Raw genomic sequence first — 15,487 nt, forward strand, 5'->3', positions numbered from 1 at the left:
ATACAGCTAACCTTATTGATTATGTTATTGTAAACCGAAGATTAGCAGGGTCAAAACAAGATACTAGGGTATTTACTGATGTTAAAAGTAAAGATCAGCATCTGGTAGTAGCTAAGATTAATCTAAAGCTAAAATTTAGGAAGGATAACTACCTTTCACGAAGTAATGAAGTTGGTAGACTTCAGGATAAAAATTTAAGAGAAACTTCCTAGGAACAGTTGAATGCTAAGCTAGAGAGTTTAAAATTTGATAATGTAGAAGATGGATGGAATAATTTTAGGAAAATAGCTTTGTTTTAGGGATGAAACTTAGAAACGCTGCTAGGAATATTAGAGGAGACGGGTTATGTTAAATAGAGAGGAGGAAGGACCTGTACAAAAATCAGTTGAGTCAAAGATCCTATGAAAATAATAGAAATGTAAAGTAACCGGAGAAAGAATTAAAATATGAATTAAGGAGGTGTTAAGTGGAGGCCATGGATGAAACTAACAAAGATCGGGAAGATGCAGCCGGCATAATGCCGGCAGGATGCATGCCAGACGGCATAATAGTTAAATATTGTACTGATATGTTAATAAATTGAGAGGCAAATGTCAATTTGGACTTGTCCCAGTTAAAAATAAGAACGGGGCCACCAATAATGAGAAGAAAAATATTAACGAAAAATGGACAAATCTATTTTGAGAATGTACCATATCGCGATAGAGTTACAGTAAAAGATATACAAAAGATTAAGAGTTAATGAGACTTTGGATATAAAGGATTTATATTTTGAGGAAGAATTAATGGCAGTATTAAAAGGATTAAAATATAATAAAGCCATGGTTACTGATAGAGTGGTCAATAATTTTTTTAAATACGGTGGTTGTGAGGTTAGAGATAGATTACTAAAGACTGTGAATATGATTTTTTGAAAAAAGGTGAGCACCTAGCTATCTTTGGAAAACTCCAATCATACACCTCCGTAAGAAAGGTTATAAAAGTGAGTGTGTTAATTATATAGGCAATGACCTGGTGTCTGCAGGAAGTAAATTACTTATTATTATGATTCTTCTTAGACTTAGAAAGGTTGCAGATACAGTTTAAAAAGAAGAACAGTGTGGTTTCAGGAAGGTTAGAAGCAGGGGCAAATCTCCAGCATTTTTATTGGGGGGGGGGGGGCTAGAGGGGTCCATATCTGGATAGTCAAAGGGCATGGGACGTATAATATTTTCTCTCTCCACATTATTGGGGGGCAACTGTCCCCCCCTTGCCACCCCCAAACGACGCCCCTGGCTAGAGGTTGAATATTAATTGGACGGTTGAATATTATACTAGAAAGTCTAAGAACTTGACAATGTAGAAGTTAGAAGAAATGATTTTGTGAAAATTGTTCGTGATTAGCAGATGGGGTCTTAGGGAGGAAATTTAGTAACGGAGCTAGGAATATTATTGAAAATGCTTTAAAACTTTCGTGTGTGGATAAACTGTATTTGAGTAATAAATCCTATGAAAATAAGGGGAATTGTGTGGAAAGTAAGGAAAACATTAAAGTAAGAGTTAGGGAAGTGTGAAGTGGAGGTCAAGGATATAATTGCTCAGGATCTAGAAGATGCAGCCGGACGGTATGACAGTAAAATATTGTATTTCCATCTAAAAAACCTGAGAGGAAATAGTCAATCTTGACTTGTCCCAGTTAAAGCTAGAAATGTGGCCCCAATCAGTGATAAGAAAGATCAAGAGTCAGGTCAAACGGTTCATGAATTTAGAAATTACCGTGTATTATACAGACTGCATCATAAATAGATATAGAATTCTTAACAAAAGTTACGTCATGTACACACTGAAGTCAATTATACCCAACATAAAAATAAATTCAAACACTCCTAGGCAAATCCCTGAAATAAACTTCATTAAATACTTCCTAGGGTGATATAATTAAAATACCAAGTAAAATAAGGGACAAATGGCTTACGCACTAAAGGCTGGATTTGTCATTAATTGTGGGCATTTCTTTTGTATTTGTCAGAGTCTAGTGTCTGGTCCTTCAGTAGGGGGCGTGGTTCACCCAACCTTGAGAGCCCCCCTACTGAGGGACCAGACACTAGACTCAGACAAACAAAAAAGAAATGACCAAAATTAAGTGACCAACCCAGCCTCTAGTACCGAGAGATATCGTAAGTCATTATTCCCTTATTTTACTCAGCATTTTAATTATATCACCTTAAGAAGTATTTAAGGTGGTATATTTCAGGGCTTTGTCTGTGAGTGTTTTTGAATATATTTTTATGTTGTGCATAATTAACTTCGATGTGTATATGACGTACCTCTTATAAAAAAATTTATATTCATTTACGATGCAGTCTGTAAAATACACAGTAACTACTATAATTACGAGCCGTGTGACCTGGCACTAGACATATATAGATTTTATTTATGACTCATTTTAATATATTGACCTTGAAACAGCACTTGCTGCTTTAAATTTTTGTGTTGCTGTTAATTTATTTTTTGTTCTTAATCTTTGTGTTGATTGTTTTTTGTTTTGTTACGCTGACATGCTCGTGTTAGCTGCATCTACTATAGTACATTAATATCACCAAACACATCAAACACCTTATCGCTCTCAATAACTTAAGTGAAATGGGCGCCAAAAGTGACTTGCTGCGTCTAGTCACTGATTTTCTTTCCTAGCGGGAACAGTACGTTTTCGCTCTTAGGGAAGACGATTCAAATTCTATATTTCTCCCAATCACTTGCGGTGCCCCTCAGGGCACTAAATTAGCCAGAATTATTTTACTCGCTGTGATTAACTTCATCCTGCGTACTTTTAAGGACAGATATAATTTCGTTGATGAACTCAAATACCTACTAGAATGCCAATCAGCGATCCCCCTTTTTGATCCTAGTCTACCCACAGTTTTTCAGAATGAATGTGAGCGAGCTAGCCTTACCCACAATGAGCAGAAGTGCAAGGTGTTGCATTTCAACCCTCTTAAATCGAACTTTCAAGGAAAGTTGGCTTGTTTAAAACAGTTGGCAGCGAGAAAATTCTGGGGGTAATTTTCTCCGTTGACTGCAAGTTCAACAACTACGTAAGTGATCTTGTGCGAAAAGGGTAGGCAGCGCTGCAGTCACTGATTACCATGAAGCGGTTTGGGTTCAGTGTGAATTCCATGAAGCTTGCCTTCAAGACTTATATCCCACCCATCATTGAATATGCGTGCCCAGTGTGGGGCTCTAGTGTACAGTTGAGTGCTTGGATGTGTCAAGATATCGAAGCTATCAAAATTCGGGCTTGTAAGATTATGCTGGGTCAGACCTTCACTACTTATGACAATGCACTTAAGGTTCTTGGCCCCGAGTCGCTTTTTAACCGCCGTCAGAGACATATTTGCCACTTCGGCCATTTACTGCTCCAAAGGAGCAAACAGGACGATTCTGCCCCCGCTACCCCCCATTACTTCCCGTACCCGGAGACAATACAAGCTCAACCCAGTGACATGTCGTACGACTCACTACCAGCATTCCTTTGTCCTCTTTCTTACAGACATGGTCAACAAATCCTAAGAGAAGTAATATGGTTTTATTCATTTTTTGTTGTCGTATTTGTTATTTAACTTTGTCGTATTTGTAAAACACCTCGGTATTAGTGCTTTTAGCGCTAAAAAGAGTAAGTTTAATAAAATATGTCTATGTCTATCTCTATATATTGTATTTCTGTGTGGGCTTCAACTTTTCCTTCAGTTCATAAACGCCCTCAAATTTTACAAAATAAAGCGATAAGGATACTTTTTCAGATTGATAATAGGTCTTCTGGTACTCATCGCTTTGGATCAGCCGGAATTTTTTCTTTACATCAACTTCATTTCATTGCAATATCCCAGATATGTCACAATTACGTTTTTGGCCAGTTAGCATCAGATTTCCATAGAATTTTCCCTCTTAGCTCGCAGCGTCATTCATATCCAATATCACTCAGGTTTAATTTCTCGCAGGAGTCTAGGCGAACAACAAGAGTAGGATTTAATTTGAGGCATATTGGTCCAAAGGTGTGGAATTCTATTCCCCTGGATATTAGAGAGTGCGCTGATTACCAGTAGTTTCGCAGAATGGTGGGGAAGTTTATCTCTGAAGGTTGACTTTGGTTTTATTTATCTTCTTTGTATTTGGGCAGTGTTTTTTTTTTTTTTTCATTTAATTTGTTAACGGTGTTTAATAATTTGTTGTAATTTTTAATTTGCTCAATTATGCTAACAGGCATGTGCGCAGGTGTATTTTGTAGCATTATGTATATTTCATAAACAGAATATCTGTATCTGTACATACCGTATTCTATTGTATCTCATAGGACGAATCATGAGCGTCATGGACTGTAAATCTAATTACATAACAAGTCTTGTTAATAACTCACAACTAATGTTACAGTCGTTATAAAAAACAGTATAAACATTTTATTTTTGATAAATAACTTATGATATGATATTAAGTGAAACTGATGAATTATGCTTGAATATATGTTGTACTATTGACAAGCATTTTATCAACTAAAACATTTTATTTTGTTTTTGGCTTTACATTAAGTTATTTTTTATACACATCAAATTTGATGAACTTAAGCCCATAACTTAGTCAATTTCTTTAAAGGCGTAGAAAAAAGCATATTACCATTTGAATTGTTTCCAAGAACAGCAGCAGTTCTCGCAAATATTATCTCATCACCATCTTCCAGGATCTCAACATCTGAATCATGCGACAATTCATGATCTGACTGGAATAGTCGTTCGTATTCTTCATCTTGTTCCAATGTATCAGAAAATTCACTGGAGCTAGAACTCGATCTTGAATCATGAGCATTTTTCTTTTTCTCTTCTTTCATACGCTTGGCAACTGAAAAACAAGCCAGGATGGTACTTTTATGATATACGCCCTACCTAATGTTCTTCTAATATATTTTTCTGATGCTCAATCCTAATGAAATATACAAAGAAAGATAAATATATAATACTTTAGAAACAAATTTCGGCTATATATTTGCACATTAGGGGGGGGGGGGGGACGGTAAAGTATAGCAGGTCTGCAGGCCTAATGTTTTAGGTACAATTATTCTGCATATTATGTAGTACGAATTGTTTTCTAACTTTGCACTGTCAAAATACTTTACCCCCCCCCCCCCCTAGTGTGAAAATATATAGCCCAATTTATATATTTTTCGTCTATTCTGTCCCTTCTCTGCGTCTTGTCTCACGTTAAGCTGAAAGAAACTAACTAAAAAAAAAAACGGTTCTATGATGCGTCAATGAAAGAACAACTTGAACGGTAGGGCATTTATCATTCAAGTACCGCCAGGATTATTGCACAAATTAGGAACACAAATTAGCGAAAAATTAACACTGACAATCACTCAAGACTATGAAATCTGCTGTTGATGAGACGATTTCGGAATACTACTACTACTAACAACTCACCGCAGCACCAAGCCGCCTGAGGCCAACACAGCTACTCACGCTCCTCCTCCATCCCAATCTATTCAATGCCTCCCTTTTTACACCCACCCACGAAGTTCCCATTTCCTTTAAAACTTCTCTATGACGTCCTCCCACCCCAGACGGGGACGACCTGCTTTCCGTTTAACCCAAGATATTTGTCCGAATAGAACAATCTTCGTAAATCTGTCATCCTTCATCAGCACAACGTGCCCTAGCCACCTCAACTTTTCTTTCATTACAGCCCTAGAAAACAGTGTTTCGCCAAATTTTTCGTAGAGTCTATTGTTTGAAATACGGTCAGTCAGCCGGGTACCCAGAACAATCCTTAAGCAATTTCTCAGGAAAACATCTAGCAAATCTTCATCCGCTTTTCGGAGCGTCCATGCTTCAGAGCCATATTTGACCACTGTCATCACTGTAGAAATTTTGACTCGATAAAATCAAGAACTTTTTTTTTTTAAACAGGATCAAGAAATATATTTATGATTGTCAAAACAGATTCAACCTTAAGTTTAATTTTCAGCCAAATTGTATTTTATACTTAATAATGAAGTTTATTACAAAAAACTACACGTTTTCAATTGATTGGATATATAATTTTATTTCATATATTTATTTTTGGTTTTAGTAAAACTACAGGAAATTTGGAATAGTCTGAAACACTGAGTTAAGCTCAAAAATACTGAAAGTTAAAGAAAACTTATACATGACGTTGAAACAAAACTGCAGTAATCAACTTGACACCCCAAATAAACCATATAATATTCAGTTTTCACAAAATTAGAATGTAAATTTAATTAATTTATATATGAAGAAAAAAACAACAACAAAGAACTATTATTTATTTCGAATTTATACTATTATTTTACCAATTTTTGAGTCCCTGTTGTTCATTTCAGTTTAAAGTCTTATATGCCTTTTCATTATTTTTCCAAACAGTCGACTATCCCTTGAAATACCATCTATAAGGTTGATTGTCTTTAAAATTGGCAAACAATTTTGCTGATGATTTCCAACCAGGGTCATATCACAAAAAAAGCTTTAGAAAACGCATCAATTTTTTTATATTCATTTTTGTTACGTTTTTATGAGTCAGACAAAAATTTGGGGGCATGGGTATCAAACTCCCTACCCCCCCCCCCCTCCTCCCCTGGATATAGCCGTGTTTCCAAACTTAAAAATTAGTTTTTATTATAATTATTATTATTTTTTAATGAGGAAGGGGTGGTTGGAAGGTTTAGTTTGTTGGGGTGGCAGGGAGTAACGGGTGGATGGAAGTGGTAGGGAGGAATGGGTGGATGGGGTGGTGGGGTGAATGGAGATGGTAGGGAGGAATGGGTGGATGCGAGGTCCTTGGGTAGGGAGGTCGGTAGGTAACAGTTAATTTGGAATTGATAATGTGAAGGAGTTTGGTTTGCTTTCTTCCCCTATTTTTTAGCTTATTTAGTTTCTGTTTGTTGGTATGTTTAATAAATGGCTAGCCGTTTTACTACACACCAGGAAAAACTTAGGTTTTTTCAGTGGTGCAGTAGTTGTAAATTGTGAAGTGTTATAATCGCGTTTATTAATAAAGTAAAGTAAGTAAAGTAAATTAAGTAAAGTAAGTAAAGTAAATTAAGTAAAGTAAAAAATGTGATGGATCGTTTGAATCAATAGTTCAAAGAAAAGAAAGAAAAATCCACCAAACGGTATGACCGTTATGTGGTTTCAAAAATATAATATTTATTATCTGTATTGATTATAGTTGTAATGTTTCTTTTTTTCGCTTTGTTACTCTGTTTTTATGTTATGTTTGTATTGTTTGATGTGTAAGAAACAAGCACAAAATATAAATATAAAGGGCTGTACCTGTGTACCCAATATCACTGAGGGTAGAGCTCGATTCTGAACTATGGCGAATTTTACCTTTCTTCTTCATTGCTTTCATACCTTTTGCGGCTGAAAAAAAAAAGAAAGCAAGGATTAGGTCTAGAAATCGTTCATCAAAGCGCCTAAAAGAATCAAATTAATGAAGCATTAATACCGACGCTAAGTCAGGACTAACAATTCTGCAGCTTATGGAACGATAAATAAAAATTGCGACTCGATAAAATCAATAAATGTTTTAGAATCAGCATCAAGAAAATGATCATGACTGTAAAAACAGATTTCATAACATATAACCGATTTTGTCTCAGAAAAATTATCAGTCTGTCTTGGGAAGCTCTAATAGTTTTATAATTATAAGAAAATATGACCAGAGGACGACCCAAAAATGCAAATTTACAATTAGAATAAATGATTAGAATGTATTGAAACAACACATTTTTGTCCAACCACCTGAACCATCAAACGTGATAAGTCCAAGAGAACGATTCGAAAAACGAAAGTTCACAATGGGTGAAAATGAACGGTCTGGACCATCAAATGAGACTAAACCCAAATGGCATTCAAAAATTGTCTGAAATAATGGAAGTCCAAAATGCGGCTGGAAGACCTGCAACAACGAAGACCAAAGCGAATTAAAAACAAAAGTGAATAACAAATATACTTTTGGTTAGAAGATAAGTGAGAATCAGAATGTGTAAAAAAGATCATGAAGAGCAAAGACACTTGCGAGGGGAACACACGTGACAGCGAGCAAAAAATGAAAGTGAAAAAGAAAGAAATACTAGGTTAGAGGAACGACGTCATAGCAATCTTCGACGTTAACTAGCTGTGGCACAAAATCCAGCGCGAACCTACAAAGATGCTGTAAACTACGCAAATGTTAATTACAAGCTATTGGGACCCTTCAACATTGAACGTATTCACTGTGGTGCCCTCTATTTTCCCGAGTAAAGAGTAGCAAACAAAGGTAATTTATCTGCAGATTGCTGCTTGCATGGTCGAATTACATTGTCACCTCAATTTCCAAATGAATTGGTTTCATCTTTTATTTAGGACGTCACACCGAATCCAAAAATTAAACTCATGTTTCGCTCTAGCTTCATTAACCATAAGCGATGGTCGAACCATCTATAGTCGTAATATTTTTAGCTTTAAAGTAGCTGGACAAATTTATCACAAAATCAATTTAGCGGAACATTCATCATAAACCACTGACAGTGACTTTGAACCTCTTTCATTTGGCCGAATGTTCTTTTTATACCTCGATAAAGCCGTTGAAGAACGCCTAGCAAATCCTTTATCTTATGGAATCTGTTGTAACCAAATGGTTCTCTTGGAAGAACTACAGTAAGAAAATACGAGAACTGGAGTATGATGTAAATCACCGTGCTGCTGCACTGAGACAACAGCCACCAAACATGCAGCTGAATTTCACTGTGCCAGATGGTGTCTTAATGACGGCTCATATTCCAATGGTATTTAATTGTGGAAGTATTTTGAGAATGTCAGTCAAGTCAAAATTTCAATTCAATGAGGAATCGCCTTATTTTAGCTTTCCTCAACAAAGAAGTTTGTAAAATAAATGCGAAAATTGTCGATCACCTTCCAAAAGAATACAAGTATTATAAAACTTATGACTCCGTCACAGACATCGAGGTAGGAATGGAATTCACACCACAATTCCTCAATTCAATTGATACTGGAAATTTACCGCCCAAGACTTGAAAACTGAGAAAAATACAATGCTTATGCTGGTACTGCTTAGTTGCGTAACTTAGGTTTTTCAGAAGGGATGTGCAATAGAACCCGTCTCATTGTTAATGAATTATGTAACAATATAATTAAGGAGAATATACTCAAAGTTGATCTTAACCTGGATTGAGTGAAACACAAAATATGAACTTTGTTTCCAGATTTTCGCCCCAGTATTATATTCACCTTAATTATATTGTTACATAATTCATTAATACTGGGGCGAAAATCAGGAAACAAAGTTCATATTTTGAGTTTCACTCAATCCAGGTTAAGATCAACTTGGAGTTACTGTTCAACGATATCAATTTCTACTTCGACCTGCATTAGCAATGACAATATAATACTATCGAGGCCAAACCTTCGAATTTGTTGAAGTTAACCTCTGTACTCTTGCTTTTAATCGTGGTATATAGTACATCCTAGCCGAGTGGATTGGTGCGCTGGATTTAGGATCCTTTGTCTAAGAAGGCGAGGGTTCGAATCCTGGAGTATCCAATTATTTGGTTTTGGGAAGAGGGTCAGTGGCGCGACTCTATACGCTGAGCCAGAGTTTACCCAATTTTAATTGGGCACCTGGTGAGTCTTGGTAAAGGTAAGCAGGAAGGGTGTGCGAAAGCATAGGATGGTTAGCCCCCAACCCCCATTACACTTCCTGGTTGAATGACCGAGAAATGGAGATCAGCACCGCCGGTAGGGACTGTAAATTCCAATACCGTGTTCTTTACCTTTATCTTTAAATAGTACATGGCATTTTCTCGTGTTCAAAGACACCGTAGCTTAAAAGTTCTACCAACACCTGAAAATGAACGACGAACATATAATGCTGAGTATAAAGTATTAACAACTGCCAACAAAATCATCTTATTTTTAGCAATACTTGCCCTTTTTTAAAATCAATGAAACGAACAATAATTGTGCATATATGTATTTTTGCTAACGCTTCAAAGTGTTTGGAGCAATCAGCTCTGATTTTAAGTATCTAACCATGAATTTAGTTAAATTCCTATCAATCCTTAGCATTAAAATTTGTTCATAACAATATTAAGCAACTAGCAACTTCCTTCGAGTTTAGAGACAAGCTTAGAATAAGTGAGTAAGAATGCAGTATTTCATCAAATATGGTGAAGAGATATGAAAATTATTTAATATACTATTCAAGAGCTTATATACTATTTAAATATATTTTGTTAGATTTTTAGTTATCTAGGTCCGCACCTAAGGATAAAATATTAGGGAAGACACATAAACTGACATACTCATCCGTTTAAGCAGTCCTACCCTTGATACAATAGTACCATTGAAAAGCTTTTGGATTGATTTTAATAGCTTAAATGTATATCGTTAAAGACAGAAATAAGGATTTGACTATTCGAAGTCTACACAGTGACAGAATTGACACAGTGTCAACAGGGATTAGCAGACACCCAGTCCCAATCCTGCGCTATTTTCTCTCTGTTGAAAAGTATTTTCATGAATAAAAAAAAAGACCACACGGCCTGTCCATAATAAATAAAACAACAAGTAGAAACAACAGGGAATTTTTTCTTAGGAAATTGCAGCCTTAACCCAAAATGAATATTTCGACCCTATATTCAAGGGCCGTTCTCAGCAAAACAAATAAAAATAAAAGAAACATTAAAATACGACAATAAAAACTAAAATCTTTTTCGAGTTTCAACCAGGACCTGGTTGAACTGGTTTAGAGTCCTGGTTGAACATCCCTGAAATAAGAATTCTAGGACTCTTTTAAAATGATTTTAGTTTTTATGGTCGTATTTTAATGTGAGTTTCTCTTATATTATTTCATTTGTTTTGGTGAGGAGAGCCCTTGTAGGGTGGAAATATTCATTTAGGGTCTACTTGGTTCCACATTCTCAACAAAGAATTCCCTGGTCTTTCTACTTGTTGTTTCTATTAAATAATTATCCTAGTCCTACAATAAACATTAGTGTTAACATTACATCCTACAATAAAGATTGGTGTTAACTCTTTATATAAAGCTTTTCTTACATTCATAAAATTCAATTGCTTTTGCTCCTGGGTGTTCAGCTCTTCGATGTTGTTCCAAAACCCTCGTCTGAGGATACTTTCTTTTACATACATCACATTCGTACAGCTTTCTACCATCATGGATAGCCATATGACGAGTCAACTGTATTTCAGAAGAAAAGCTTGCTTGGTTGCACTCAAAGCATTTAAAACGTTTTTCTGTCACGTGTCTTTCTTGATGCCTTTGCAAGCCATGCTTGTGTAAAAACCTCTTCTTGCAAATATTACACTCAAAGGGTTTTTCAGTAACATAGGGCAGCTTCATATTCGTAACATTGTCTTGTAAAGACAAGAGTAGCCCAGCAGTTGCATCTCCAGCAATATTGCTAGTTGCAATCTTGGTTAACGCTTCTAACATAGCTTGTGAATTTGGATCTATGAGTCCCAGTTGTCCTCTACCATCAGATCTGTACAGTGAAGAATTTATTTGTTCTAAAAATAAAAAATAAAAAGTTATAGCGATAGTTATCAAACTGGTGAGTACTCCATTTGGGTTACCCGATCTGTATGTACAATTCTTATCAAACCCTTTTTTATACTTTAAATTCATTCCGTTAAAGATGGAACCAAGGACACTTCCATCCACTCAATGAGTTTGAACAAAAGAAATTTTGGCTCATTTCAAAATAGGAAAAAAACAGAACTTTTTCATCAACCCTTTTAGTTTGACCCTTTTATGGCTTCTTACCTAGGCTGATGAGATCTAAAACGTTCACAGTATTGGGGGTCAGACGGCTTGAAAATGCACCGAAAATTCTTGATCTCTAATTAGTTTGAAACCTACTTCCTTCAATCCCTGAGCCATGTGGTTCATACTTTAAAAAAGGGGTGGATGTTCACCCCTTATAATAGGGCCTAAGAACGAACAAACAGGATCCTAATGCACAAAATTATCAAGAGCAGCGCAATAGCGCCGCTGAAGTAAAGAGCGATGTGGGCACAATGTATTATTATTTAATTAATGTAATTATTTAATACATTTAATTTTTTTTTTACCAAGGCACTTCGTATCGAAGGAGTTGTCGTAAAAACTTAGAAAAGGACTCATTCGATTGAAAATTGAAAGGGCTAGTGCCCTTTTTAATAGTCGAAAGTGATTGGAAGGCAACTAACTCCACGCCCACACCCACCTTTTCCCCAAACACATCCAATACAAATTCTGAGATAGCCATTTTGTTAAGCGTAGTTAAATGGTCCGGAAATAATGCCTTTAAGGATGACAACCTCCCCACAATCCTCAGGGCAAGGGTTAAGCCCTGGGGGCATATAAGGTTTTTTTTTTAAAGAAAGGGCGGTCGTATAAACTTCGAAGGGGGCTCATTGGATTGGTAATCAGAGGTTCTAGTCCCCTTTTTGAGATTAATTAAAAAAAACTTTTTCCACAAAATAAGTTTTTCAAAGAAAAGTAAAGAACTCCATTAAAAAAAAAATGAGCAAAAATAAAATCAAATAATCTACCAAGCGCGAAACTACCACAAATCAGCATCGATAAATAAATGAAACCCAAAACAAGCAGAAATTACAATAAATAACCGAGTCAAATTCAAAACGAGCAGAAATTAGGTTGGGATAAAAACCCCTATGCCTTCCCAAGGCCAGAGCAAAATTTGCACTTTACTGATAAAAATATAAATGTTTTTACTTTAATAACTTTAATAAATCAAATAATATTAACATTCTGATTACTAAATATCAGTATATGTATATTAAACTGACAATGCACATTCATTTATATTTTTTTCAGTAAAGTGCAAATTTTGTTCTGGCCTTGGGAAGGCATAGGGGTTATTTATTGTAATTTCTGTTCGTTTTGGGTTTCATGTATTTATCGATGCTGATTTGTGGTAGTTTTACGCTTGGTAGATTATTTGATTTTATTTTTGCTCATTTTTTGTTTAATGGAGTTCTTTACTTTTCTTTCAAAAACTTATTTTTCGGAAAAAGTTTTTTAATTAATTTCTGTTCGTTTTATATTGACATTGTCTTTTCAGGAAAAAAGTAAATAATGCTTAGATCTTTTTGTTTTTTTAAGACTTTGTAGTTTGGCCTGCTATTTGTGCGCTGGAGAAAAATTTTCAGCAATTTTTAACAACATACACCCTTTTAAAAATCTGGACACAACAAGAAGTGTTTAATTTAGTTTCATACCTCCTCTAGTTGATCTGAAATGAAAAACTTGATACCATTCGCAAACAAATCTGTTTACTTTCTTTGATAGCTTGGATACACTTACACTATTTTGATTTGGTTAAATTTTAAGATCAGAAGTAGCCCCGAAAGTTTGAACATAATACCCTCAGTCGTTCTTGGGATACTGCTGAGATGCCTTATTGGGAATTAGCATTGACAAAGTGAATTTTTATTTAATCTTATGGCAACATTTAGTTTTTAAACATATGGGGCAAATGAGTGGGTGGGGGTGGGAGGGGGATTACTTGCCCTTCAATCACTTTCGACTATTAAAAAGGGCATCAGACATCTGTATTTTCAATCGAATGAGCCCTTTTCGAAGTTCCCATGACGACTCCTTCGATACGAAGTGCCCTGGCCTAAACAACAACAACAAAAAAATAATACATTATACCCACATCGATCTTTACTATAAAAATGTCAAGCCTTCCAATCACTTTCGACTATTAAAAAGGGTACTAGGCCTTTTGATTTCCAATCGAATAAGCCCTTTTTGAAACAACAACGCTTTCTGTAAACACCTTATATGCCCCCAGGGCATAAATTACAATCCTTACCCAAAAGTCTGTGCGGGTGGTTGTCATCCTCTAAGACCTAATTACAGGAATTTTTAACTACGTTAAACAAAATGGACATCTCAAAACTTAGATTCCATGTGTTTGGCAAGATGGTGTTTATGAGAGGGGTGTTAGTCATTGTCTGATCACTTTAAACTATTAAAAATGGCACTAGCCCTTTCAATTTCCAATCAAATGAGCCCTTTTGAAGTTTCTACGACAAAAATGTCAATAAAATCTTATATGCCCCCAGGGCATAACTTACAACCGTTGCCCTGAGTGCTGGAGGGGGAGGGGTTCATTTTCAAAGACCTAATTTTCAAAACTTTCTACTATGCTGAACAAAATGGCTATATGAAAATTTTGATTGGATGTGTTTGGAGGAATGGTGGGCGTGAGAAGAGGGTTAGTACCCTCCAATCACTTTCAACTATTACAAAGGGCACTAGCCCTCTCAATTTCCAATTGAATGAGCCTCTACTGAAGTTTTACGACAACTCTATCTATAAAAACCTTATATGCCCCCAGGGCACAACTTACAACATTTGCCCTTGGGGCTCTGGGGGGTTTGTCATCCTTAAATACATAATTTCCAGAACTTTCAACTACGTTGAACAAAACGGCTATCTCTAAACTTTGATTGAATATTTTTAGGAAAATGGTGGGCGTGAGAGGGGGGTTAATTACTCTCCGCTCACTTTTGACTATTAAAAAGGGCAATTTCAATTTCAAATCAAATGAGTCCTTTTTGAAATCTCTACAACAATTTACTATATAAACATTATATGCCCCCAGGGCATAACTTACAACCCTTGCACTGAGGGCTCTGAGTGGATTATCATCCTAAAAGACCCAATTTCAAGAACTTTCAGCTACGTTGAACAAAATGGATATCTCAAAATTTTGATTGGATGTGTTTGGCAAAATGGTGGGCGTGAGAAGTTAGTCACTCTCCAATCACTTTCAACTATTAAAAAAGGCACTATCCCTTTCAATTTCCAATTGAATGAGCCCTTTTGAAGTTTCTACGACAACGCTTTCAATAAAAACCTTAAATGCACGTAGGGCATAACTTACAACCCTTGCCCTGAGGGCTGTGAGGGGGGGGGAGGGTTGTCTTCCTTAAAGACCTACGTTTAAAAACTTTTAACGACGTTGAACAAAATCGCTATCCAACAATATTAAGTGGAGGTGTTTGGGGAAATGGTGGCTGTCAGTAGGGGGTGAGCTGTCCTCCAATCCTTTTCAACTATTAAAAAGAGCATTAGCCTTTTAAATTTTCAATCGAAAGAGCCCTTTTTCAAGTTTCTATGACAAAGATTTCAATAGAAACTTTATATACTTCCAGGGCACAACTTATAACCCTCGTCCTGAAGACTGTGGAGGGAGTGTCCCGCTCAAAGGTATAATTTACTGAACTTTGAACTGCTTGGAACAAAATAGCTCTCTAAAAATTTTTATTGGATGTGTTTGGGGGAATGGTGGGCGTGGAAGGGGTGTCAGTTGCCTTCCAATCACTTTCGACTTTTAAAAAGGGAACTAGCCACTTCAATTTCCAATCAAAGCCCTTTTTGTAGTTTCTACGACAAATCGTTCTAT

General features: G+C 36.0%; 1 protein-coding gene across 1 annotated transcript in view; it reads right to left on the minus strand.

Moving 5' to 3' along the window:
- The window catches only part of LOC148941110 (uncharacterized), a 153,987-nt gene that overhangs the window by 48,285 nt on the left and 90,215 nt on the right, over positions 1-15,487 (minus strand). The window contains exons 10-12 of the mRNA XM_089104098.1: positions 11,103-11,573; positions 7,317-7,406; positions 4,648-4,869 (exon numbers count right to left, since the gene is read on the minus strand). Of these exons, the coding sequence (XP_088960224.1) occupies positions 4,648-4,869; positions 7,317-7,406; positions 11,103-11,573 (783 nt within the window). The remainder of the gene's footprint in view (positions 1-4,647; positions 4,870-7,316; positions 7,407-11,102; positions 11,574-15,487) is intronic.

Source organism: Artemia sp. Qi Xiang Cuo, chromosome 18 (assembly GCF_049724085.1).
Source record: "Artemia sp. Qi Xiang Cuo chromosome 18, ASM4972408v1, whole genome shotgun sequence".
NCBI lineage: Eukaryota > Metazoa > Arthropoda > Branchiopoda > Anostraca > Artemiidae > Artemia > Artemia sp. Qi Xiang Cuo.